A 27,814-nucleotide genomic window follows, 5' to 3' on the forward strand; every position below is an offset into this window, starting at 1 on the left:
TCGGCCCCTGAGCGGAAGAGAACGGGTCTTCCCCGGCAGCATGAGAGGCGTGCGTGCAGTCCATTGTCCTGCCTCTGCTACCAGGAAGGACCAATTCCCTAGCCACGGGAGATTTGTGCAGGCCACAGAGGCTGATCTTGCTGCCTCGCCTCTCCTTTCTGTGAGTAGTGCTGTGCCAGTTGGAAAGATCAAAGGTTGGGAGACACAAGTGGGTTTAGAATTTTCAAGGGGATCCAGTGTGGCTAGAATGGAATGAACTACAGCAAGAGGATGGGAGTGGATATAGATGGGCAGATGATGTGGGTTCTTGAGATCACTGTAGAACTTTGACTTTTACTCTGGGTGAGATGGGAACCGGAGGAAGATTCTATGAGCAGAGCAGGGGCAATCTATCAGGAAAACATGTTTGCTTTATCTCTGCAGTACATGTGAATCTTACCCATGTATGCTACCTCCTGTATGTCAAGGAGCTCCTTGTCGTCAGTCCTCTTTGCTGACTTCGAAACCCCAGAAGATGCAATAGGCTGAGGTATGTAGGCTCTGACTTCTGGTGGTTGGTACTGTTATGACCTTTGCCATCCTCCATGCAAATCCTCACCTGGGATTGGTAGCTGGTTTTTCCTGCTCAACACCAGCCCTTGTCTGCATCATTTACTCTCACTAGAATCACTGTAATGACCTCCTAACTGGTCTCTTTGCTTCTAACTTTGTCCTTTTATGTTCATTCTTTTTTGTGTGTGTGTGGTATGCGGGCCTCTCTGCAGCATGTGGGATCCTCCCGGACCGGGGCATGAACCCGTGTCCCCTGCATCGGCAGACGGACTCTCAACCACTGCGCCACCAGGGAAGCCCGTATGTTCATTCTTAAAACAACCAGAGTGATCCATGGTGATCTTGTTACATGATAGATAAAGTTATTCCTCTGCTCAAAACACTACAATGGTTTTTCATTCTACTCAGCACAAGAGCGAAAACTTACAGTGAGCAATAACCACTGCCCCAACCCCCTTCCCTACTCCCCTCCCCTTCCCCCATGCCTTTACCTCTCTGAACTCTCTCCTACTATTCTCCCATTTGCTCTCTTGCTTCAGTCACACTGACAAACTCATTGTTCCTCTAATAAAGTCCATCGCTGTCCCAAGTTACAGTCTTTGCTTAGTTCTTCCTTCTGCTTGGAATGCTCTTCCCCTAGTAACCCACATGACTAAAAACCTCAACAATTTCAAGGACGCCAATCTTGACCACCTTATTTAAAAGTGCAAACTGTCTCCATCCCTTTGTCTCCCTAGGGCTCATGATCCTTTTGTGTTTCTCTAATTTTTTTTTCTTCAATAGCATTTATCATCTTCTAACATGACAAATGATTTACTTATTTATATTTATTGTTTATTTTCTGCTAACCTCCTCCAACTTGCTGGATTATAAGCTTCAGGAGGTAAAGAGCCTTTATATGTTTACTCTTTGGTGTATCACAAGTGTCTAGAAAGATGCCTGGCACATGATGCAATAGACTTTTGTTCACTAAATAAATGTTTTGATTACTTCTATGTCTCTAGTGACCAAAACAGCATCTTCCACAAAAATATATTTGTTGGATGAATGAATGAATGTTTCCATTAATGAATATGATGAGTTTTAGGAAAAACAGTAAGGATTCAAAAAAAAAAGAAATATAGAGACAATATATTTAGCTTTCATTGTATAAAGTTTATGACAGGGAATTTAGTCTTTTTTTTATCGTGTTTTGAAAGCACTACATAGATGAATTATCTGTAAGAGTGGAAAAATTTGAAGTAAAATTAGGAAACCATTGTTATAAATTCACCTTAAAATAAATAATATGGTCAAAATAGACAGCCTATGTGTAAGACCAAGTGGAATAAATGAAGTCCCAGAGGCCTCATCACGTCACAGTCACAGTGACTTCTCATGAGATGAAGCCAGGAATTTAGACATGTTCTTCCATATTATACCAGGTAAAAAATGGAAATAGGTCTTTCTTTGAATTTGATAATCTCCGGCAAAATGACCTAACCATTAATACATTTTTCACTCTACTTCTAGCTTTAGCATATATTAAAGAATACTCTAACATGTTTACAAAACAGTGGTACAGTTAAATTACTAATGTGACCATTTTAATTCTGCATTTTATGCTCCTTTAATGGTTATTACTTATTTTGGGCATATATTTGTGGCCATACATTGCTCTCCTGCCAAAGAATAGCAGTTTGTTAAACATAATAATAAATAATTTTTCACAGTGCTTTTAAATGATGAGAGTGCCTCTTTAGTGTACAGAATAGAGGGCATTTAAATTGCTATATTAACATAACAATAATTGATTTCTCCCTTGGATAGATATTTCTTGACAAGCTATTCCAGAGGATTTAGGGGCTATGTTAATTATAAATTTTTAGAGTTCAATGGTGCTGCCCATGCGGAATGAATATTTGGTTGACCTTTTTCATTTTCCTCGGGAGTTATTACACTTGGCAGTAGACAGTTTTTCCCCAGACTTACTGAGATATAGCTGACATATAACATTGTGCAAGTTTAAGGTGTATAAAGTGATGATTTGACGTATATATACATTGTGAAATGATGACCACGGTAAGGTTAGTTAACACAGCCATCACCTCACATGGTTACCATTTTTATTTTGTAGTGAGAACACTTGAGATCTACCCTCTTAGAAACTTTCAAATACACAATACAGTATTGTTAACTACAGTCACTATGGCAGCTGATAATTTAAACTTTATTATGAACATATTTCTGAACTTGACTTGTACATTTTTGACACCTCCCTGCCCATGTTTTTCATGACTGAAACATAAGTCTTGGATTCTCTCCTAATGAATTTCAAAAAGCTCTTTTTTCTTTTATGCATTTTACTTCTCATGGTTTATTAATCTTTCTAGAGAAAATAGAAAAAGATGCTAAAGAGTGGAAATTAGGAATTTATCTTACTATTAATTCAGATATTAGAGGCACAGATATACTTAAAATTCATCAGCATTTAAGGGGTAAACAATAAGCAGTTCCATTTCATTTTTGAAAATAGCTCTATAAAATTTTATGGTTAGAGATGAATTATTGATCGTCTGCTCAAAGAAGTTACACTAAGATTTTCAATCATTAACATAAATATCCAGCACCAATAATTCTTTAGCGGATATGAAGAAATCCTTAAAACAGGAAAGTAATAAAATATATTTCATTCTGTGAGGAAAAGAGAAATGTAGTACTAAAGAAATGTAGAACAAAGAATAAAGAAAAAAAACCCAAATCATAAAAAGGAAGTGTTCATAGGCATAAAAATAATAAGTAACAAAAATTAGAGCTGATAGTTCATTGTAAATTCCATGCAAGTCATCAATGTATTAGGATGAAAGAAATATACATAACAGAATGAAAGATGGAACCAGTCAGGGATTGCATAGGCTGATAATGAAGTCTGTATGTGGACTATATGAGTAAATCTGAGACCAGGCCTTGACCAAAGAAGAGACTTAGAAGACTTCAGTCAATGTGATACCCTAGCAAATATTTCCTTTTATTCCAAGAGATCATTGTACTCCTCATTTTACTTCCAATTCTCAAATTTGGATTTGCCTCCAAATCCCCATATAAGACTGTATCATTCATTAGAATAATGCCAAATTATAATAATAGTTAACATTTATTGAGTACTTACCCAAGAACTTATAGCTAAAAATTTTTCTGGCTCTAAGCTTTCATTTGTAACAATTACTCCATTTCCCTAACATTATTAAGTTCTAAGTGTCAGGTACTGTTCCACATGCATTATGTGCATAAACTCTTTAATCCCTGTAACAACCTATTGGATACAGAAAAGGAAACTGAAGCACAGAATGTATTTTGCTTAAGGTCACACTACTAAAAAGTCATAAGATTAAGATTTGAATGAAGGCATTCCAGTTTCATATTCCTAGGAGTCTGTACTTTCTCTCTACCTACCCCTCTCCTTTCTTCCTTCTTTTGTCAATTTTCTCTTTCTTTTTTTGTTCATTCTCTCTTGTTCATTTATCATTTCATTTATCCATTCATTAAATCTACTTATTGTTTCATTTATTCATTCAATCACCAAAACTGTTTAGCTTCTACCATATGTCAGACACTAGGCTGGGTGCTCAGAATATGAAGACTCCTGCTTAAATGCAGCATAATGTGGGAAAAAAGAATAAACCAAATAAAGCAACCAATTAACCAAATTCATAAGGACCAGATAGCAATTCAGCACTGGGGATTTCTAGTGCTTCAAGGCTATGGCTTTTGGGCATCTGCATACACTGCTTTTGTTAATCTCCATATTGCTTTTAGCTCTCAAAAATCAGACCTGACTTCAGGTTTCAAATCTTGTCCAACAAATAACAACATTTTGTCTTTGATTTGAAATTCTACAGCACAGAATTCACAGCTGTTACTTCTAATTCCACGATGACTCCTTAAATCTGTTTTCATTATATGTAAATCATTTATTTACAATCCCTGCAAACCTAGAGCCTATAACAAAGCAGAACTAATATTTGTATTCCACATCAGAATCCTTGGAAGAACTGAATAAAAATATAGAATGGAAACCACTCTAGACCATATCCAAGGGTGGGGTCCAGACATATAATTGTTTTTAAATCTCCCTAAGTAATTGCAATGTTTAGTTGAGGTTAAGAACCACAGATCTATATTATCCAGGTACTTTACTAATAACTGTATCTAATTTATTCATCAAACCTAAAAAACTGGCATAAAGGGAAAAGCTTCAAAGTAATACAATAATAAAATTGTTGGTGAAATATATGTAATAAAAGATGTGATAATAGACCCAAGAATAGTAGACCCTAGAATCAACTAATTATTTTTTAATGTAATATTTCAAACGGAACGACTTGACTTTATCTCTTATTTCCAAAAGATGAGAAGAAACAAACCTCTATAATAGAATTGACTAAATATTGCCTGCTTGGAAGGTTTCTAGACCGGATGATTTCTTTTTTTTTTTTTTAATAAATGTATTTATTTTTATTTATTAATTTTTGGCTGCATTGGGTCTTCGTTGAGGTGCGTGGGCTTCTCATTGCAGTGGCTTCTCTTTTTGCGGAGCATGGGCCCTAGCCACGCAGGCTTCAGTAGTTGTGGCTCGCAGGCTCCAGAGTGCAGGCTCAGTAGTTGTGGCACACGGGCTTAGTTACTCTGCGGCATGTGGGATCTTCCTGGACCAGGGCTCGAACCCGTGTCCCCTGCATTGGCAGGCAGATTCTTAACCACTGAGCCACCAGGGAAGCCCCTCAGATAATTTCTTATAGTTACTTCTCCATTAATAATTTTACTGTTCAACACTGAGATCTGCAAACTCATTATGATACAGTAAATTCCTGATAATTTTATTCAATTAAAATATCCAGCAATAGACCTTTGCTTGTCGGTTCTTAGTTTAATGTGATCAATAATGTTTTGTTAATAAGTATAAAACAGATTTATTATCTTTACAGAAATTCTAGGCCACTTTTTAATTTCCACTGAATTTAAGAATCTTTTTCATCTGAGGAATCTCGTTATTCTGAAGTTCCTGTAATACTTAAACTAGAATACACATCATTCACTAGCTGATGTATGTGGCTTAATAGAAATATACTTCATTTTTATAGTGTCTTAAATCTAAATAAAAGATGAGAAATTTCTAGCTAATGTTGCCATGATCAATGTTAATAACACTCATAAATATAAAAAGTAGCTATTTCTCATATTACAACATGAAATAAAAATATTGAATTATTAATGTGGAAAAACATTCATCTGTAAAATTCTTAACCTATATAATTAGAAGATATAAGGAGATGAAGTGTACGTAAGTGTTTTTGTTTGTTATTGTTTTTTATTTTTGTTTTCAGTTGAAAGTCTTCAAATGTTTCTTTGTTCAGCTATAGAATAAAGAAGTAACACTGAAGAGGATCTTTCTAGCTGGAAGAATTATTAAGGAGTCCTTTTAGATATGTAAATATAAGAAAAGTATACACCCCATCCCAGAGGAAGAATATTTAGTGGAGCCTTGATAAATGATTTCTTCCACAGTGTCTTGATGGGGCGGTGGGGGGGCATGAAACCTCTAGAGGCAGAGGAAAAGAGAGACTTTTTTTAACATCTTTATTGGAGTTGATCTCCCTGTGCTATGCGGCTGCTTCCCACTAGCTATCTATTTTACATTTGGTAGTGCATATATGTCCATGCCACTCTCTCACTTAGTCCCAGCTTACCCTTCCCCCTCTCCATGTCCTCAAGTCCATTCTCTAGTAGGTCTGTGTCTTTATTCCTGTCTTGCCCCTAGGTTCTTCATGACCATTTTTCTTTCTTTATTTTTTTAGATTCCATATATATGTGTTAGCATACAGTATTTGTTTTTCTCTTTCTGACTTACTTCACTCTGTATGACAGACTCTAGGTCCATCCACCTCACTACAAATAACTCAATTTCATTTCTTTTTAATGGCTGAGTAATATTCCATTGTATATATGTGCAACATCTTCTTTATCCATTCATCTGTTGATGGACACTTAGGTTGCTTCCATGTCCTGGCTACTGTAAATAGAGCTGCAATGAACATTGTGGTACATGACTCTGTTTGAATTATGGTTTTCTCAGGGTATATGCCCAGTTGTGGGATTGCTGGGTCGTATGGTAGTTTTATTTTTAGTTTTTTAAGGAACCTCCATACTGTTCTCCATAGTGGCTGTATCAATTTACATTCCCACCAACAGTGCAAGAGGGTTCCCTTTTCTCCACACCCTCTCCAGCATTTATTGTTTCTAGATTTTTTGATGATGGCGTTCTGACTGGTGTGAGATGATATCTCATTGTAGTTTTGATTTGCATTTCTCTAATGATTAATGATGTTGACAGACTTTCAATTGCTCTCCATTTAATTGTGAAGTTCAGTGTTATTTCAAATTCTCTCACAGGCTAAGACAATTGACTAGATCAGAAAGGGCTCCAAGAGTTCACAAGGAGAACTTACCACGAGGGAAGTAAGAGTCTGGACTGAGACCTGAGTTCACTATCCAATGTCAGCAGGTTCCAGCTTGGTGTGTGGCTAAGACTGGAAAAACCTTCCTGGCTCAGTCACCTTGATGCATTTGGGAACTTACGTGTGAAACTAAGCCTCAGTCTGGTATAACTTGGAGAAAGGAAAACCTCTGAAGAACCACTCAGTTAGGGAATGACACTACTGTTAGTGGAACTTGAAAAGCAGGCCAGTGATTGGTATGGAATGGTTTCATTTAGCTCGTATGTCAGTGGGTTATTGCAATAGTACGTGGGTGGCATTTGATTTTGAGGGGCCACCGATTTTGAAGTGATACTTTGAAGACTATAAAGTCAAGCATACCATTCTGACCCATGCTATTCCACACTATACTGAACCAATATATAAGAAATAAAATCTAACAATCTGTAATATCTCTATGTGAAAAATTAAACAATTTTATAGGAGAACATAAAACAATACATAAATAAATGGGGACTCAAACCATATTACAGATGGCAAGACAATATATCATAGAAGTGACTATTCTCCCCAAATTAATTAATTTATTTAAGCAATTTCAGTGAAAATATCAATAGGGTTTTAAAATGGGAATTCAAAAGCTGATATTATAATTAAACTCTAAGGATCAAGATTTAATGTTATAATAGTTAAAATAGTGTGGTATTTATTTATTTAACATATTCTTATTAAGGGCTTACCATGTGTCACGAGCTGTTCTAGGCACCTAAGCTTCATCAGGAATAAAACAGATTTTAACCCTCATGGAGTTTATTCTTAGCTGGGGTGACAGACTATAAATTATAGACATTATAAATAAATGAATTATACTATATATTAGAATATCAGAATATATTGATGACATTTGAACAAAGCCTTGATGGAAGTGAGGATAGCCATGCAGATATCTGGAAGAAGGGCATTCTAGACAGAAGGAAGAGCAAGTCGGAAGTCAACAGGAGGCCAGTGTGGCTGGGGTGATGGTGGAGATGAAGTCATAGAATGAGGAAAGTCAAATCATGGAGAGCCTTGTGTAAATGGGAAACACTTGCAGAGTTTTGAGCATATGATTGACATGTTCAGATTTATGTTTTAAAACATCACTCTGATTCATGTCATGTTAAAAATAGACAATAAGGGCCCACAAGAGAAGCAGAGAGACTTGGAAGGAGGTGATTACAATAATCCAGGTGAGAGATGATAGTGGTTTAGAGCAGAGTGCTTAGTGGAAGTGGTGAGAAGTGGCAGATTCTGGATATATTTTGAAAGTAGAGCAAATAGAATTTCTTTACAGTTTGATGTGGGGTGTGAGACACAGGGAGGACTTGAGGATAACTCCAAATTCTTTAGATTGAACAACTGGAAAGGTGAGATTTCCATCATTTGAGATGGAGAAGATGCAGGGAGTTTTGGAGAGGAATATCAAAAGGTAAAAGGTTTTTGACAGTTTAAGGTTCAGTGACTTTCAGATACACATGTGGAGATGACAGATGTTCAATAGGCAGTTGGATATATATACTTGGTTGTAGGGTCGGTAGAGGTAAAGATTTGTAAGTCATTAGCATATGGACAGCATTTAAGGCTATGAGGCTGATTGAAATCACTGAGAGAAAAGATGGAGAACTGAGCCCCGGTTCACCTCAGCATTAAGAATCCAAGAAGAAAGCAGGCAATATAGCCAATATTTTATAGTAACTGTAAATGGAGTATAATCTATAAAAATACTGAACTACTATGTTGTACACTTAAAACTAATACAATATTGTAAATCAACTATACTTTAATAAACAAACAAACAAATAAATATTAGAGCAAGGTCTGACCATGAGAACGTAAACTTTCTGGAATTTGAAAAAATGTTGGAAAGTATATAGAAGCTTCCATTGGATGGGGATAGGAGTTTAAAGCAAATTTAATGTAACTCTCAGGATAAAATAATCTCACTGGACATAAAGTACATAACTAGATGCTTAACAAAAAGAAGTCAGGAAGAAGAATATGATCCAAGAAAAGAGACTGAGCCACTGGTGAGGGAAGAGAAAAACAGAGAGTCAAGTTTTCTATACTGCAAGTGAAAAATAAAGGCGAATCTAATAATAATAATAGAAAAAAGGTGAACAACTATGACATCAACTCAAGAAGGGCTGAGAATTGGCCACTGTATTTAGCAATATAAAATGAGTGATGATGGTAACAGGAGAGGTTTCTGTGTAGCAAAGACCTTCCTGGAATAGGTTTACAAAGAAAGCACAGAAAGCAACTGGGGACAGTGAGTAGAAGAGCTTTGCTGCACAAGGGAGTAGTAAATAGAGCAATAGCTGATGGTATAAGTAGGACCAAAAGAGAACTTTTAAGTTGGAAGAACTTCGTATGTTATAGGAATGGGATGGATGAAGAAAAAAACTGATGGCAAAGGAGAGCACAGTAAGAATTGCTGGAGAAGTACACTTGACTAGATGATAGTGGAGACATCACACGGTGTAACTCACGGGTGTAACAAAGTTTTCTTTGTCTAAGTTTTTTTTTTTTTTTTTAAGACTCATGCTCAGTCTAATAAGCTCTTTCATGCTTTTAGACATCTGGAAAGATTTAAGACTTTGCTTGAAGTAAATACTCTTATATTTTGAAATCCATGAAATCAGGTGGTTTATATGCCACCTTTTTCACCCATGTTCACTTTTTTTTTTTTTTTTTTTCTGCGGTACACGGGCCTCTCACTGTTGTGGCCTCTCCCGCTGTGGAGCACAGGCTCCGGACGCGCAGGCTCAGCGGCCATGGCTCACGGGCCCAGTTGCTCCACGGCATGTGGGATCTTCCCAGACCGGGGCACGAACCCGTGTCCCCTGCATCGGCAGGCGGACTCTCAACCACTGCGCCACCAGGGAAGCCCCACTTTTAATATTTGTATACTTGTTACACTATTTATCTCGGCTCATCCTGCTCACAAGCTGTGTGACTTTGAGCCAGTAAACTTTGCTCTACAAACATCACAGGGTTATTACAGGAATCCAATGAAATAACTATGTAAAAGTACTTTTGGCAAATGTAAAGGGCTTTGTACAAGTTATTTATCTTGTTCTCATTGGCATGTAGCCCTTTTGTTAATGAGGTTTACAGACAGCTTTGAAGAACAGTCTGCCTGTCTTTGAAAGGCCAGAGCCAGCATTAAGGAATATTTTTCAGAGTACTCATTTTGGCACGTGCAATTCTCCTGCAAATAAAGGGAATTTCTGGTCATACAAGTTCAGGAAACACTGTGTACTATGTTTCCTCTTGGGCAATTTTAATAGATTTTAATAAATACTACAGTAAAGATAACAGTTCAAAACTGTATAGCATAATATATATTAATATTCTTGTCCTGAGAAATCTCTTTTTTGGGGGCAGTGGGTTCTGTAAAACATCCATTAAATTTCTGGGGAACTCGTGCTTCATGAGAAATGTTAAGATGGATAAACTCTACCAAAGTGAAAAATAAAATTAGGCCAATTGCAGAACATCTGAATGACAGACTTAAAAATTCTCCTGGATTGGCTTAAAGATCAGACAAAGCAATGAAGAGGGAAGGAAAAGTATCTGTTCTTCTCTATATCCATATAAGAAAGCAGAGTCCCTGTCACAGACTAGACACTCAAATTATGTCAATAGGACAGAGATAAATGAACAAACTTTCTGTCAAACTCTTGTGAATCACTCAGCCTTTTAAAGTCTGAAACTATCCTACTTCAGCAAAAAATTGTTTTTTTTGCTTCTCTCGAATCTGGGCTAATAATATAAATGATACTAAATTTGTTATTAAAGATAGAGGAGTCAGGGCTTCCCTGGTGGCACACTGGTTAAGAATCTGCCTGCCAATGCAGGTGACACGGGTTTGAGCCCTGGTTTGGGAAGATCCCACATGCCACGGAGCAACTAAGTCCGTGTGCTACAACTACTGAGCCTGTGCTCTAGAGCCCACGAGCCACAACCACTGAGCCCACATGCCACAACTACTGAAGCCCGGGTACCGAGAGCCCATGCTCCACAACAAGAGAAGCCACCACAATGAGAAGCCTGTGCGCCCCTGCTTGCTGCAACTAGAGAAAGCCTACGCGCAGCAACAAAAGACCCAACGCAGCCAAAAATAAATAAATTAAAAAAAAAAAAAGATAGAGGAGTCAATTCCACTTTCACTTCCCATCTATTAAAAGAATAGTGAAAGCATAAAAATCCAGTCACTGCATTCAGAGAGAGATTTGTTTTGAACTCAGTAAATTCCCATACAACATTAGAAGATTTTTACTTCTTATTTTTGCCATTGTATATAAAAGATGACTTTTGGTCATAATCTTCCTATCCTATAAAATTGATACTCAACTCCTATAAAATTGATACAGTCTAACTTCCTGTACATATGGATGAACCATGAAACAGCCTAACCTTGCCTCTTCTGGGCCCTTTTCTAGCCAATCGTAGTCCTCTAGGCCACTCCGCCCTCGTATATCGAGGGCTATACTTGGACCTTCTTTTTGCTAGGAGGTGTGCCAATCCCAAAATGGCAAATTCATAAACCCCATAGTTCTGTTTGGTTTCATTGCTTGAAAATTCAATTGATGAATTAAAAGAGAAGTATACACTTTATTATCATGTCATTATGAGAAATTAGATCACTATATAGGGGATCAACACACAGAAGAAAATATTCTGTTAGGGCTATTCAGATGTAAAAAAATTCAAATGATAATTATCTTTGATACAGAGAAGAAATTGGGGCTTAATCAATAATGCATAAAATAAGCCACAATTAACAAAGAACTGAATTTTTGGATGAACAGTTACTGGCAGTAGTTGACATGGAGTGAAGGCGGCATATAAAAATGGGCAAAATACAGTTAATAACTGGACACATCCCTATGAATGAGGGCTTTCAGCTGGAACATAGCAGAGATCTTTGAAAGAATAGCATTTGTGATAAATGGTATCTTATAGTATTTTTAAATAGATATGCGGTATATACATAAGCCAAACATTTAAATATACAGCTAACAGGTTTGTATGAGACTATGTAGAATCTGTATATTATGGTATTTCATAATATGGCACAATAGCATGAGGAAATAAAGATCTTTTGTCATTACTGAGGTGCATATTGCTCACATAGTTATATTAACTTTTTCTAAGTGCCCATTTTTGTCCTTGGTGGTTCAGTCTAAAACAGCCTTGTATCACTAAAAATCCACAAAACCCTTAATTTTGGTAAAGGCACATGCCATATTTCATCTTTTATAAAACTTCAGCTCAGTGTCCTTCACGTACAGAATGCAACCATTAGACAATAACTAGATTTTCTGATCTCAGAATTATTCTTGCTACCGATTCTTCATTTTGTTTTACATGTTTTTGGCCAAGTTCTCTGCCTATCTGGCATGAATTAAAGAACTGAAAAAATGCAAACAAAAATATATTTCTGATTTTATATTTATTCAGCCTGCCCATTTACATAGTACCCAATTATTATGTTGCATTTTATTAATTTAAAGAACAGTCACAAATTAATGTCAAATCCTAAGAGGAGAGAATAACAAGAGCAACACTTTTGAAAAGGGAAGCATCAGCTTGGTTCATTCAGAGTACATAAGTTCAAAGTGGGGTGACAAGCAGAGAAGCTTGAGAGGTGAGAAGAGGCCAGCCAGTTTGGAAAGGACCTCCCATGACGTGCCAAGGATGTGCTGTTGTGTGATCACTAGAAAGATCAGCCACCCTTAGCTCTGGGAAGAACTACGGTAATTCCTCAGTCACTAATGAACAAAAAATATCAAAATGTATTGCATATAGTAAAGTGTAACTATTGTTTTGTGAAACTTCAGTTTCAGTTTTACACCCACATGCACACAGATGTATACATACACATGCACACATACGTGCGTGTGTGCGTGCATAGTAAAATGTTGCAACTAAATCATATTTCTTACAGTGGGTAGCAGACAGGTGGGTCCTTAGTGTTTGTGGAGCCCAAGGCAAAAGAGCAAATAGAGGTCTACATGCCATAACTCCAAATATGTAACAATTATAAATCAAGCTAACAAACTGTCAAATAAAAATATGTCCTACTATCTTCCTTGAAATAATACCTTCACACTGGCTTTTAGGCCAGAATGAATAATTCTCAGACTCCTTGAAGTTCCACACCAGAACTTAATTACCCAGATATGGCCCTGGATTGTAGCCTGCTCTCCTTCTCTTCTCAGCCTCAGCTCCTTCCAGAATACTGGTCTGTTTTACCTGTATATATGTGGATACCTCAGGCAGCACTTTCAAACTCCGTGGGACCCAAAAAACAGGTATCCCTTGGTCTCTTCTTAGGTCCAGGGATGGGTGCACTGGAGGCCGGGCAGGGACAGATGTTGCTCCTAGGAACAAGCTCGTAAGGGCCCTGAAGGCTAAGGTCTGTTTGGTCAGAAAGTCTGGGCTGCCAGGAACTTGGCATATGGTCAAAAAGGGGTGCTAGTGTGGCTCACACCCATGCAGTTTCCCCTGGTCCCATGGACCCTTCATCCTTAGGGATAGGCACAGAGGGCCAGAGATAGACCTGCTAAATTGTGGACCCCTCTTGCCCAGGTTTAAAAGCCATACTCATAGTAGTTAAAAATTTTAAATGCCACTGCCTTGGAGCATCTGTTCAGAGTAAAAAAATATAATAGAGATTTTTGGGGAAAAAAAGGAATTAAAAAAAAATCATAAGTAGAATAAAATAATCAACTCTAGACAAATAAACATGTAATTATGAAAGACTAAAAGATCAGAAAAAAATAAGGTTGGATTAGAATGAATTTTCAAAAATCAATAATAACACCTAGAGAAAGCATCCTGACATGAAGGAACATGAGAGTACAAAGGTGAGAACACTGGGGTTCTCGTCCTGCTCTGGACAAATAAGTCATTTAGTTTTTCCAAGTAGGCATCAATTTCATTGTCTGTAAAATTAAGAAAAGGAAAAAGAGTCTCTAACTGCTTCAGAAGTATTATATGTGAAAAAATGATAAATGGACATAAAACTGTAGTGCAAATGATTTTTTAAAAAGTATCTAATCAAGATGCTTCCATGTTTAAAACACTTCTATGTTTTCCCATTGCTCTGAAAATAAAATTGGACTCCTTACTACAGCCGACAAGAACTTAAATGATCTGGCCCCTGCTCACTGCCCCTGTGTGCCCTGTCTCCCACTTCTCCCTCTCCTAACAGCTAGACTACATTACCCTGCCATCCTTTCTTCCCAAGAATGTGCCCAAGAAGCTCTTTCCCACTGTCGGTGCATTTGCACTTAGTGTTTCCTTTGTTTCAAAAACTAAGCTTTTCCATTAACTCCCTGTACTCTTTTGGTTTCCGGTTCAAACTCCACCTCCTGAAAAGCTCTTCAGCGCCATGTCTACCTATCCTCCCCACCCACCTCGCACCTGCCCCTTGATCACACTCACTCCCTTTTACATGTATGTGCTTATTGTCTGTGCCCTCATCTGCCCTATTCATTAGCGTCCCAACCACCCAGAACAGGACAAATTTCCCAGCACTTCAGTAAGGTCACCGCTAAATATTTATTGAAAAATGAATGACCATGAGAACACAGCATTAATAAATATTATAACCATACTGTTTATTGCTTGTAATCAATGTGTCAAGAATTTTGTCATTCATAGTCAGTGTTTCTATTCTTTACAACGAAGCTACAAGTTAGGCATGACTATTTACCTGTAACTGATACTCAGGGAGGTTACAGAGTAAGGACACCCAGGTAGTTATTGGCAGAGATGGGATTTGAATTCAGGTCTACTGACTTCAAACAAGTCACTGTTCCACACTGTCTCTCTGACACTTCCTGTCACAATTAATGTATCTCTCCTTTAAACTCTAGTATCATTTTTGACACCACTTTATTCATCATGTTTTACAATATTAATTTGGGCAGATTATTTTCACTGCATATTATTTTCACTCCTGCAAATTTTACAGGGAATGTCTTCTGAATCTCAACCACTGTCTAACATACTACTTACCCACATTACTTAGCAAACATTTGCAGCTGGAAAAAATAACTGGAAGTACAGAATATATGAGCCAGGAGCATTACTATCTCTTTTACAAGAGAAGCATGCTTATTAAAATTTATTTTTCACAAGTTAACTCCTCTCTGGAAAGCAGCAGGAAGAAAGTTATGGATCCTAGCCCTGAACTTTTAATGAGGTAAAATTTAGTGTTCTGAAAATTTTTTTATTATCCCGTGGATAATTATGTTATTCTAGAACACCTGATTAAATCCATGGCACACAGAAACAAAATTGTTTCAGTTAAGCTTATTTTTTTCTTTTCATTTTTGTTTTCAAAATGTTGATAAATTACACAACTTTTCTATGAGTAGTAGGCCTGTTTCAGAGTGTGCTTTTATGAGACTATTTTTATCAACTATTTTGTCAACAGAGTTTTCAAGCCACTGCCGTAAAACCTCTCCTGCTGGCTAATAACCCACCCTGACTATGTAATTTAAGTAACTTTACTGCTCTAAACAAAGGGCGATCCTTGTGACTAGGATTTGCAAGTCACTTTCTGACAGCTCCACAGCACCTGACAATAGTTTCATGTTTCCTCCTCAACAACCCCTTTGCAGTTTATACACTAATACTACAGTCACTCTACGCTGATAACCTTCGCTACATAGACACTCCCCAAAATAATATTCTCTTTTCCTTTGTTTTAATATACCTTTTAAACACTTGTTAGTGAAAAATTAAGTGTTAGGATTTAAATTACAATCCTATAACACTTGTTATTCAATGGTATTAACATACCTTAAATAATCCTGTTAAAGGGGATAATTTCAAAATGATGATTTATAATGTTCAGGTGCATAATTTAGCAGTATTTATAAAGGGATGATAAAAATAATAATTAGGATATTATTTCTGCTTTTATCAAAAAATGTCAGCAGTTAGAAGATGAATAAGTTCTGGGGATCTAATGTACAGCATGGTGACGATAGTTAATATTGTATACTTGAAAGTTGTTAAAAAAGTAAATCTTAAATGTTCTCACCACACACACACACACACACACACACACACACACACACGGTGATGAATGAACTAATCTTATCATGGTAATCATTTTACAATATATACTTATACAAAATCATCACACTGTATACCTTAACTTTACATAATTTGTAGAGCAAACCATCACATTGCACACCTGAAACTTATATAATCTTATATGTCAGTTATATCTCAATAAAGTTGAAAACAAAGGAAATATCAGGCAAAGAAATATGATATAAATAAAACTTTTAAAGTGCCTTCTTGAATCGTCTCAGGAGTAATATGAATTAAAGCACAGTTTATTTATTTTTAAAATTAAAGAAGTATATGACATACATTTTAGGATTACATTGCAGGATAGGGGCACGATATTTTTTAAAATACTAGTATATCATTATTTCAAAGCATTTGGAAATCACTCTTCCTACAATTCTGGGAAATGTTAAAAAAAAGTATGCCGATAATTACAATGTTTAAAAATCTTTAGTTACATCTATAAAAAAGTGTGAGTGAGTTAGCAATGGCACAGAATTTCTCTTCTACACTGGCTGAAATGCCTTCACTGAGAACTGGAAGGCAAAGAAAGTTAAAGACAAGTACTTTAAGTCTTCAAATACTCAGAAACCTCCACGTATATACCACTATCTGTTGAGTCCAATAGAGACAAACATCATTTATTCACAGGTCCTCATCTTAATTCTGTAATCAGTTTCTGAAAATTAATCTGACATGAATTGTCTTATATTCTATAATGCCTAAAAATTTAGGGGTTATATCTTAAAAAAATAATATTTGAACAAAACTACATGTATGAGTACCCCACTCCCCAGAAGTACTAGAGGAATGCTTTAAGCACCAAATGGTTTGTTAGCGAATAGACAAGATCTTAAGTTCTTTATGCCTTTGAAAGCATATTTCTTTAATTTTAGTCCAGATCAGCATAATATGGCATCACTATATTTTGAAGACTTCTAAGAAAAAGACTAGATGACCATAAAGTCCATTTTCATACTCAAACCAATGTCATTCTGTAATTCTCTGAGGAAAGGTATAGCACTGTATTACTGATGGCATAATTAAAATGAAACAGTAATAGTAAAATGACATTTAGTTTCCTAAATTGAGGATTGTGTGCAAATGCCCTATTCTAAAGAGCTTGGTGGTTTATTTACTGAATTAATGTCAGTTTACTTATCTGAAGAAAAGAGAAATAAGTTTTATTCAAATTTGAAATATAGCTCATGAAATCTAGCTGTCAGATTGTAGCTTATTGTTAATACCTACCTTAAGATTTCTATAAAATACATTGATAAAGGCTAAAATAGTAAAGCCTTTAATGAAGTTTGCTTCTCAGCCACCAGAATTGATGGCGGTCTCAGGAAATGTCTGGTTTACTTGGCTTCTTTTGCTTTTACAGCTGAAGGAGGAAACATAAGAAGCCCCTCCATTTGTTTCAACTGGATAATGAGGAAGTACTCAATTTATTTTATGATAAGAAGTCTAGTGCTATTTGTTTTGTGGTACAGTCACTTGCTTCTTAATTGCTATGTTTTAAAACCTCCTGATATTCACAATGACACCAATTTAGCTACCTGATTTATGAGGTCTTCATGATTAAGGAGCTCAAGCATCCAGGGCTATAACTTGCAAATATCCAGGAGATGGTCTAAATCTCATGCACAGGATGTGCAAATGCCTATGTAATCTTAATCTGATTCCAGACCTACCAGCAACCGACCTTCTTTCTCTTGTGCTGGGAACAACTGGTTCAGCACAGAAAAGTGCCAAACAGACTGTTCCTTGGCCTGGGTCTATGTCCCACCCGAAAGGAAAATCAATTTCTTCTAAAAAACAGTAAAAGTCTAATGACTTCAGATATCTTTTTATGTAATTTCTCATTAACTGGAGTACTACTGTGGTCTTATCAAACACATGGAAAATTAGTCAAATAAGATATTATAAAAAAGTTTTTGCAGTGATAAGCCACAGATTAGTCACGAATTGTACATAATATCACTTATAAATCAAAATTATTGTTACTGTATTTTAAACAGTCCTGGATATAGATTATTAATATATCTATAGAGATATATAGATATATTTAGATATTTATTCAATTTATAATTTATTCAATTATAGATATGTTCAAACAGATATGTAATTAAATTCTTTTTAAGAGAATCAAGTTAATAGCAAGTAATGAGAAATTCAAATATATATATGTGCATAAATCCACACATATATTATCTTTGAGAGAATCAAATTAGGAGCAATTAACAACAAAGGAAATAATAATGCACTTTTGATCAACAAGTCAAAACACAGTAATGTTTATTACATGAATTACACAAATATTTCATACTCCTGTCAAATGATACAGCAAGTAAACACTTCCATGTAAGAGCATGTCATATGTGTCATACCTTTTCATGGACTTTCTGGCCAGGTTCCATCCCTTCAAGATGTTCTGACTCTGTGGATCCCTCACTTGATGCCATTTTTCTTTGTATATGAACATTTTGTTCACGCAAGGCAACAATCTGCAAAATAAAAGCACTATGCCTTTAAAATCTAAAATAGAGCATGAAGTATAAGAAAACTGAGTTTACTTGAATGTGGCTAAGAACAAATGAATACAAATAATCAGAAAATTAACATTAAATTTTACTCATATTATTAGTTCAAAAATATTTCTAAGATTTAGGCTAGCATTTCGAATAATATTTATATTTATAGGAATGTGAAATTAAGAAAATATTTTCTAGTTGGAAAATGTATCTATCTAGCTTGAGATGTTTTTAAATCAGTGGCATGATCCATGTGTTATTAATTCAGAAATTACTTTTTAATTTAACTTATGAAATGTAATAAAATTTGTATTAGTCTGAATTTTTAAAGTATGAAAGAAAGATAAATCAGAAAATTGACGACTAAAAACTAATTATGAGCACATTCATCTTCCCTAAGAGACAGCACATCTGCAATTTTAAAACAAGCAAATAAAGAAGCTAGACTTAAACAATTTGTGCTATCATGAGCACTTAGAATTAAATTGGTCTCATTGTCATTATTTTAACGGCCGTTACTTTAGTACTTCTAGTCCAAATATAGTTAATTTACAGAAAAAAAATTCTCAGAAGGCAATTAATTCTTGCAAAATTTTAGCTCAGATTTATACACATGATACTTTGAACTAAGAAACAAGATTCTTAGATAGTTGTAGTTTAAGTGATCTTAATAATATACAGAGTGGAAAATCACATTCTAGCATTTTAAAAATATATTTGCTATTTATACATATTATTTTGAAAATATTTTACATTACATTAAATACCATAAATTATTTGTTTCTTGGCAAGTTTTATTATAGGACCAACTCAGATATTGAGTCAGTATTGATTCTAGGGGAAATCAATGTCCATGGTATTTAGCACATATTAAGCATATGTTTAATATGATTCAATATTTATTGAATTTTATATTTATATTGAATATTTGTATTAAATAAATATTGAATCATATTAAAATTATATGTTGAAATTATGAGACCAACATGTCACACAGACAAAGAATTATCAAGTAAACAAAAGACATCGAGAGATTGGGTATGTGTCCTGCTGCCTGCCATTGCTGCCCACATGCCAATGATATATTCATGAGAAAAAGTGATTTTGCATATGACCTCCAGCAATTCAACACATAACTTATCATTTCTTAAGGGCATATCACTACATAATGAAGAACAACTCTGTAAAAGCTCTTCTCTCCTGTAGTACTGCAATCCCCAAATAATTGGTTCCCTTACTCCCATTCTTGCCCATCTACAATCTATCATCCACAAAGCAGCCAGATTCATCTTTTAAACTTAAGTTGTATTGTGTCACTCTTCAGCTTTCCAAAGAACCTCTCTGTTTTCCCAAATTGTTTAGCATAATTTTAAACTTCTTAACAAGGTCTATAACACCCTACATGATCCCTTCCGCCACAATGGCCTCCTTTCTGTCCCTCAAACAGACCTGGCACTTTCTCACCAGAACTGAGGAACTTGTGATCTTCCTGCCTGAAGGATTCTTCCCCAGCTCAGACTACAGCTGACGCAATCTCAGCTTTCAAAAGTCAGCTGAAAAACCTACTTCTCAGAGAAAGTATACCTAGCCATTACACTTTTTACAATATATCTGTGTTTATTTTGGTGTGTATCTTACCCATTAAAATCTAATATTTTACTCCTTTATTTACTTACTCACTTTGCTTGTTTATTTAGCTAGCAGAAGTCCTAATGATATCTCATGGGAAAATAATTTTCAAAGGAATACATTATTGAAAACAACATTTTCATATGAAGCAGCACATCACATTAGTATGTGCAGGGATTCAATATAAATGTTAAATTAAATAATAAATGGATATAGAAAAACAAAGAATGCAAACCTAATTCATTCAGAAATAACAAAAGATAAAGATTTACTGTGTTTGAGAATCATCAGACATTCCTCTCATGTTAGTTAGTGTAGAAATGAATTACATCAAAGGAAAAACAAGAATGAAATAGTCCCTGGATATATCATTTTCATATTACATTCTTAACATCTTTCTCTTGCATAAAGCAATAACATTATATTATAATCAATACATAATAAAACTTTATTGTGAATTTTTAAATTAAAGTATTGTATGCTGACATGTCACTAAGATAACATCCATGACTTAAATATGTTAAGACAACAGTAACAATAAATTTTAAAATTCTATGCTTTTTCTTCCACTATTGAATTAGAAGTGAAGAGAGACCTTTTTGAAAAATATTTAAACATCAAACTTAACTCTTAGTTTACAGAATAACTTCAATTTGTTTAGTAGTTCAGATAAACATCAAATACACCCTGGTGCCTAAAATAAAGCAGGCCATCTATAAAGATTTACTGAATGACTCAGTGAAATGATAAATTAATGACCTTAATTAGAAAAGTCAAAACACCAAATTCACATGGAAAACCTTATGCAAATATGGTTGTGCCACTATATTAAAAAATTACAAACTTCCAGTTTTTCATAAAATATATACATGACAATTAATTCCAAGAAAGACAAACTTTTCAACCACTAACATGCAAACTCTACTTTTTCTAAGAAATCAATCCTGAAAATTAGATTTTTGAAACTGGAGAATTGATGCAGGATCCTCTACATTCTCTATCATTCTAATATGATTATATTCTGTTCTATTTTTGCTCAATAACAAATTATCCTGGGTAGTTATGAAAGCAAAGCTTCAGCATCTGATTTTATTGTAGGTGTTAATAAGCTTGATTCTTCTTCCTTTCACACTGGGGAAAGTGAGAGGTTCTCTCCTGTGAATACAACTTTGGGGGTTGTATTTGGTCTGCTCTTCTGTGTGTTCAAAAGGGCAGAGAAGGTCACCTAGAAATCTGTAGCTGAAGGTTAGCACAGGCCTCTTTAGGAAATTCTCCCAGCTGGCTTGACAAAGGAATGCAGTAGGTGGCTTCAGAAGTGGTTTACAAATATAGCAAGCAGAATGAAAGTGGCAGATAGCCTTAAAACATTCTCTGGGCTCTACTGACAGAAAAAGCTGTTAGAGGGAGGGCTCAAGTGACTTGTCTAGAATAGTTAAGTAGGACTGGATCCCTCACTGTTAAACAGCATGACCTATTACAAATAGGATGGCGTGGTGGTTAGGACAAATCACTTCTGGGGAGTCTCTGTTGCTTACTCAGTTGTGACATAAATGCAACAATGCACTGGAAACCCACTATGTGCCAAGAACTGTGTTGAACTATTTTAATCTGCAAATTAGGTCTTACGATCCACATTTAACAAGTGATTAAACTGAGATAAAGAGAATTTAATGAGAACTAAGGAATCAAATAAAAGTCCTTATCTTTATACTTTTTACTATGTCACATTGTCTCACATGGCTTTGCATTTGGGCTCTATTAAGTCAGGGGAAGTTAATGGTGGGTGAGGACAGGAAGGAAGCATTTCCTTTCCAAGCACTGCTATCCTCCCACCTTGGAATCCTTTGTAGTTCATTGAAGTATGGACCCCTCCCTGGACAGATTCACATATAGGCAGAATTTTGCATGCATTTCCACACATACCAATCCACTGAGGCCCATGGAACACTGGTCAAGAGAAACTTTCTACAGTCATTTTAACTGATCAGCCATGATTTGTCAAGTGTTTGTTGACATTTGTTTTAAAATGCCCAGAATTCATTCATATTCCTTTTGGTGACAACATCTTACATTTTCACTGGGGAATTTTCCTTCCCCACTCTAATCTTAGAGAGACTGTCAATCAGGGGGCCAGACTCATGGTCAATGGGTGGGCACATGATCTAAGCCAGGGCAATTAGAAAATTCCTTGAGAGAAATTTCTGGCAGAGATATGGGGGAAGAGTCTCCTTTCTACTATGGAATGTAAGCTGGTGGGATATGATCAGAGTTCTGTTTGCCATCAGTTCCTCCTTATACAGAAGCAGGTAGAAAAGCTGGAGCCCTGATGAATTACTTCTGCTGCTGATTTTAGCCATAAATCAACTCTATTCCTGGCATTTCAGTAAAATGAGCCCCAAATTTCCCCTCTGTGCTCAAACTTGTTTGGATTTGTTTTCTGTCATTTGCAACTAAAAGTGTCTTTGCACTTATTTGAGAGGTGGAAACGTGCCCTTCTGGCCAACCCGAGCCAGGTACTTCCCAGACACCTCTCCTGCTCCTGGAGGTCCACATGTTACAGAGATTTGGGGTGTGTTTATTTTAAAAAAGACCCATGCAACCCATGGGGGTGGGGGGGAATTTGGGGATCAAAGGTTAACAAGTTCACATCTGATATTACTCAGCCATAAAAGAAGAATGAAATAATGCCATTTGCAGCAACATGGATGGACCTAGAGATTGTCATACTGAGTGAAGTTAGTCAGACAAAGAGAAATATCGTATGATATCACTTATATAAGGACTCTAAAAAGAAATGATACAAATGAATGTATTTACAAAACAGAAAGGGATTCACAGATTTAGAGACCGAACTTATGGTTGCCAGGGGTGGGGGGGTGCAGGGTGGAAGGAATAGTTAGGGAGTCTGGGATGGATATGTACACACTACTATACTTAAAAAGGATAACCAAAAGAACCTACTGTACAGCACAGGGAACTCTGCTGAATGTTATGCGGCAGCCTGGATGGGAGGGGAGTCTGGGGGAGAAAGGATACATGTATATATATGGCTGAGTCGCTTGGCTGTGCGCCTGAAACTATCACAACATTGCTTATCGGCTATACTCCAATACAAGGTAAAAAGTTAAAAAAAATTTTTTTTTTAATCTGGGGCAAAAAAAAAAAAAAAAAAAAAAAAAGTTCTTTAGAAAAAAAGAATACATGAGGGTGTACCGGTACTCATCCAGGCTAGTCAAGGTGACAAGGAGGAGGAAAAAAAGAAAAGGGAAGATGATGAAAGAATGACAGGGGACTCAAAAAGCTAACATACTTCAGCTAAAACTCTGGCATCTGTGTGACTCTTGCCCTCTGGCTTATTGCTTTGCCTTGACCCTTCTTCGTGTTTCCTGATAGCTCATTAAGCTTCTGACAGCCTGACTCACTGCTTCTAGGCACTCCCAAACCCATTAGGTTCCCAAGGCAGCCTTCCAAGTTTTTTTTCTTTAAACCTTTGCCTCTGTCAGGTTATTTTTCGCCCCTATCAATCTCTGACAAGCTCTGAGCTCACACAGTGGACTACTGGTGGTCTTGGTGGCCAGTCTTCTCGTCAGGAAAATTCCCCAGCCCCCATCCCTTTTTCTACCAGACAGTTTCAGAGTTCCTAGCATGTCTTGCAACAGACTCTCTTCTATCCTCTTTCTTCGAAAAACAGTTTTCCTTGATGACCTGGAGAGATTCATTCATTTCACATATATTCATTGATGTTTCACTGATGATGTATCAGGCATTAGGAATATTAGTAGGGGGAAAAGGCAAAGTTCTTTAATTCATTCTTGTTGGGTGAGACAAACTACAAACAAAAATAAGTGGAATACATTTTTAAATGGCGATAATTGCAAAGGGAAAATTAAAGCAAGGGAGGGATGCTATGAGGTGCAGTTTAATTAGGAATTAGGTGATTTCTGAGTATAGACCTGAAGATGAGAGGGAGGAAGCAATGTGGCTACTGGGAGAAAAACTTTCCAGGCAGAAAGTTCAGAAAATGAAATTCATTATTGAAAACAAAAGTTTGAGATTCATAAAAATGTTTTAGTGAGCTCTTCATATGATGTAAGATGTCCTCTTCAAAAGATAGCTAAAACATCACTGAAAGTTGACATCTTGGAAACTTCAGGTGTCAGGAAATGCACAGAAACATGTGATTCTTAAGAGAAATGTGATTTGGGAGAAAATAATAGAGTCTATTTCATATCTCTATATTCTCACATTTCTCAAGTGTTTAAAATGCATTTTTTTTCATATTTTGTTGCTCTTTATTTATTCCTAAACTTCCAAGTTTATCTGTGGGGTCATATCCCTTCAGCCTGAAGAACTTCCTTTAACTTTCTTTTAGAGCAGGCCCACAGATGATAAATTCTCTTAGCCTTCATTGAGAATGTCTTTATTTTATTTTCATTCCTGAAGGATATTTTTTGCCGGATGTAGAGTTGTTGACAGTTCTTTTCTTGAAGCACTTTATTTTTTTATTATTATTGTTATTTATTTATTTATTTTGGCTGTGTCACGTGGCATGCGGGATCTTAGCTCCCCGACCAGGGATCGAACCCATGCCCTCTGCTGTGGAAGCACAGAGTCCTAACCGCTGGACTGCCAGGGAAGTCCTCTGCAGCACTTTATTTTTTTAATTAATTAATTTTATTTTTGGTTGCATTGGGTCTTTGTTGCTGAGCGCGGGCTTTCTCTAGTTGTGGCGAGCGGGGGCTACTCTTCATTGTGGTGTGCGGGCTTCTCATTGTGGTGGCTTCTCTTGTCGTGGAGCATGGGCTCTAGGCGCGTGGGCTCAGTAGTTGTGGCTTGCAGGCTCTAGAGCACAGGTTCAGTAGTTGTGGTGCACGGGCTTAGTTGCTCCACAGCATGTGGGATCTTCCCGGATCAGGGCTTGAACCCGTGTCCCCTGCATTGGCAGGCGGATTCTTAACTACTGTGCCACCAGAGAAGTCCCTAAAATGTATTAATCTATTTATTCAACAAATATTCATTGATCATTGTTCTAAATATGAGACACCACTGGGGAAAAAAGCCCTCCTCTCAAAAAGCTTACATTCTAGTAAATGAGGGAAACAAAGAAAGAAGCAGTAAGACAACAATAAAATAACAATCATTTAATGAGCTCTTACAATGTGCCAAAAACTGTGCTCAGCACATTATATAAATTTTTCTTCTTTACATCATTTCATCTATACTATCTTTTCTTCCAAGTTTAAGATTTCTTGAGAGCGGACCCTGAGACAAATAATTTCACACAGTAGTTTATTTGGAAGGTGATTCCGAGAAGCATAGCATTCTTAAATATTCTTAAAAGGCCTAGGATGAGTCCTGGCCCTTCTAGGTGTTACTGGTTGTATGAATTTATACAAGTTTCTTAACCTCAAGTTCATGTTCCTCTGCTATAAAATGAGGGATAATAATACCTATGTTTTAGTGTGTTTGGACTGTAAAATACTTAATTGTATATGATGTACTGTAAGCATTTATAATGTAATAATGATCACCTTTATCTTCTTATTCATACTTCATGTTCTAGCTTATTGAAGGACTTGCAGTTACACACACCCAAAATGCCATCTTGGCTGTGAGTTTTTATATTCATTTGGAATGTTCACGCACAGAGCTCCTAAAACCCTTGTAATTCCTGACAACAGCACGCAGGGCATCTTTTTTTCTAATGGGGGATTCTGGGTGGGCTCCTGGATGGGGGCTCATCGCCAGAAGGACCAAGCTGTGATTTCAAGCTTGGAATTTTTAGCTCCATCCACCATTCTCCAGAGAGGAAACAGGGGCTGGAAATGAACTTAATGACTGATATGCCTATGTAATGAAGCCTTCATAAAATTCCCAAAAGTACAGGGGTTGGGGAGCTTCCAGGTTGGTGAATATATCCACATACCGGGAGGGTGATGTATCCCAACTCCACAGGGACAGAAGGTCCTGAACTCGGGACCCTCCTAGACCTCACTCTATGTATCTTTTCATCTGGTTGTTCATCTGTATCCTTTATCATACCCTTTAATAAACTGGTAAACGTAGGTTAGGTAAATGTTTTCCTGAGTCCTATGAGCTGCTCTAGCAAATTAATCAAACCCAAGGAGGGGTTAGTGGGAGTCTCTGATTTATACCCATTCAGTCAGAAGCACAGATGACAAATTGGACTTGCAATTGGCATCTGAAGTAGGGTGGGAGTGGGACTGAGCCCTTAACCTGTAGGATCTGGTGCTACCTCCAGGTAGATAGTGTCAGAATTGAGTTAAACTATAGGACACTCTGTTGGTGTTGCAGTGAATTGTTTGGTAGGGGAAAAACTCCCGTACAGCTGGTGTTGGAAGTGCTGCGAGTGTAGCAGCAGTGTGAGCGGAAAGGAGAATCACAGGAGGTAGGACAGAGTTTTTCCTTACACACCCTTCCTCCTCCTTAACTCTTCTCAGTTATCTTTCAGGTCTTAGCTTATATGTCATGCACTGTGGGATGGGTGGCATCCCAGCGATCTAAGTTACATAATTCCTTAGCATTCTCCAATAACTCATATCATACAAATTATCACTCTTTAGCACAATTGGATGTTAGTTTTCTGACTGCCTATTTTGACGCTGAGTGCCTTGAGACCAGAAACTATATCTGATTGATTATTTATTCCCAGTTCTTAGTAAACTCTCTGACAAGTAGAAAGCACTCTAGAAATATTTATGGAGTATTGAATGACAGCAGACTGTATGAATGGAAAAGTCCTATAGGGAGTTGGAAAAATTGGATGGAAAAATACTTGAGAATGTATACATGGAGAAGTAAATTAGTTATCCACATAAAAGACCATATGAACTTGAAGTCTTTCCTAAAGTTCACATTACATGATTCAAGGTTAAAAAGGAGCCCTGGGCATGGAAGAGCTCACTGGGGAAATACAGAAAGAAAAGAACAAGAAATACTGACATAGCCTTGTAGGATATTCACAACTCTCAGTGTGAGGAGGTGAAGTAGAAGGCACAGACAACTGTAAAGGAGGATAGGGATAGGACCATGGAAGGGCAGCTTAAAGAAAGTCTACAAGAGATACTCTATAAATATAAAATAATAGGCAATTTCATTGTGTCTTAAAATATTAAAAAAAAAATTTACAAGTGTATTGTAGCCTAGGTAATATGATTGAGGTGCACTGAAGTACACACTGTGTTTATATGCTTTAGACTTAGGATAGATTGACATTAGATGGAAAGTGGAATTCCAAGGGTATCTAGATATTTGTTTCTGCCAACAAAATTCTTAAAGTGGAAACAGAAAAGCAATGTAAATTAATTTAATTTTCACTTTTTTTCCCTCTTTCTCATCTTTTTGAAAATGTCAATGTAAGAGGCATTTCCCTGAAGTTGGATAAGGAAGGAAGACAAATAAGGAATAGGAGCTTAGAAATTAAATGTATAATTAAGAACTGCTAGCAATAATAATAGTTGCTCTATG

The 27,814-nt window shown here is 36.4% G+C and overlaps 1 protein-coding gene across 7 annotated transcripts in view; it reads right to left on the minus strand.

The window, feature by feature from the left end:
• Window positions 1–27,814, minus strand: part of PPFIA2 (PPFI scaffold protein A2) — a 474,850-nt gene that overhangs the window by 127,831 nt on the left and 319,205 nt on the right. For all 7 annotated transcript variants that reach the window (XM_007457669.1, XM_007457666.1, XM_007457665.1 and 4 more), the window contains one exon: window positions 18,554–18,670. In XM_007457669.1, the coding sequence (XP_007457731.1) occupies window positions 18,554–18,670 (117 nt within the window). The remainder of the gene's footprint in view (window positions 1–18,553; window positions 18,671–27,814) is intronic.

Source organism: Lipotes vexillifer, unplaced genomic scaffold (assembly GCF_000442215.2).
Source record: "Lipotes vexillifer unplaced genomic scaffold, Lipotes_vexillifer_v1.1 scaffold117, whole genome shotgun sequence".
NCBI classification, from domain to species: Eukaryota; Metazoa; Chordata; class Mammalia; order Artiodactyla; family Lipotidae; genus Lipotes; species Lipotes vexillifer.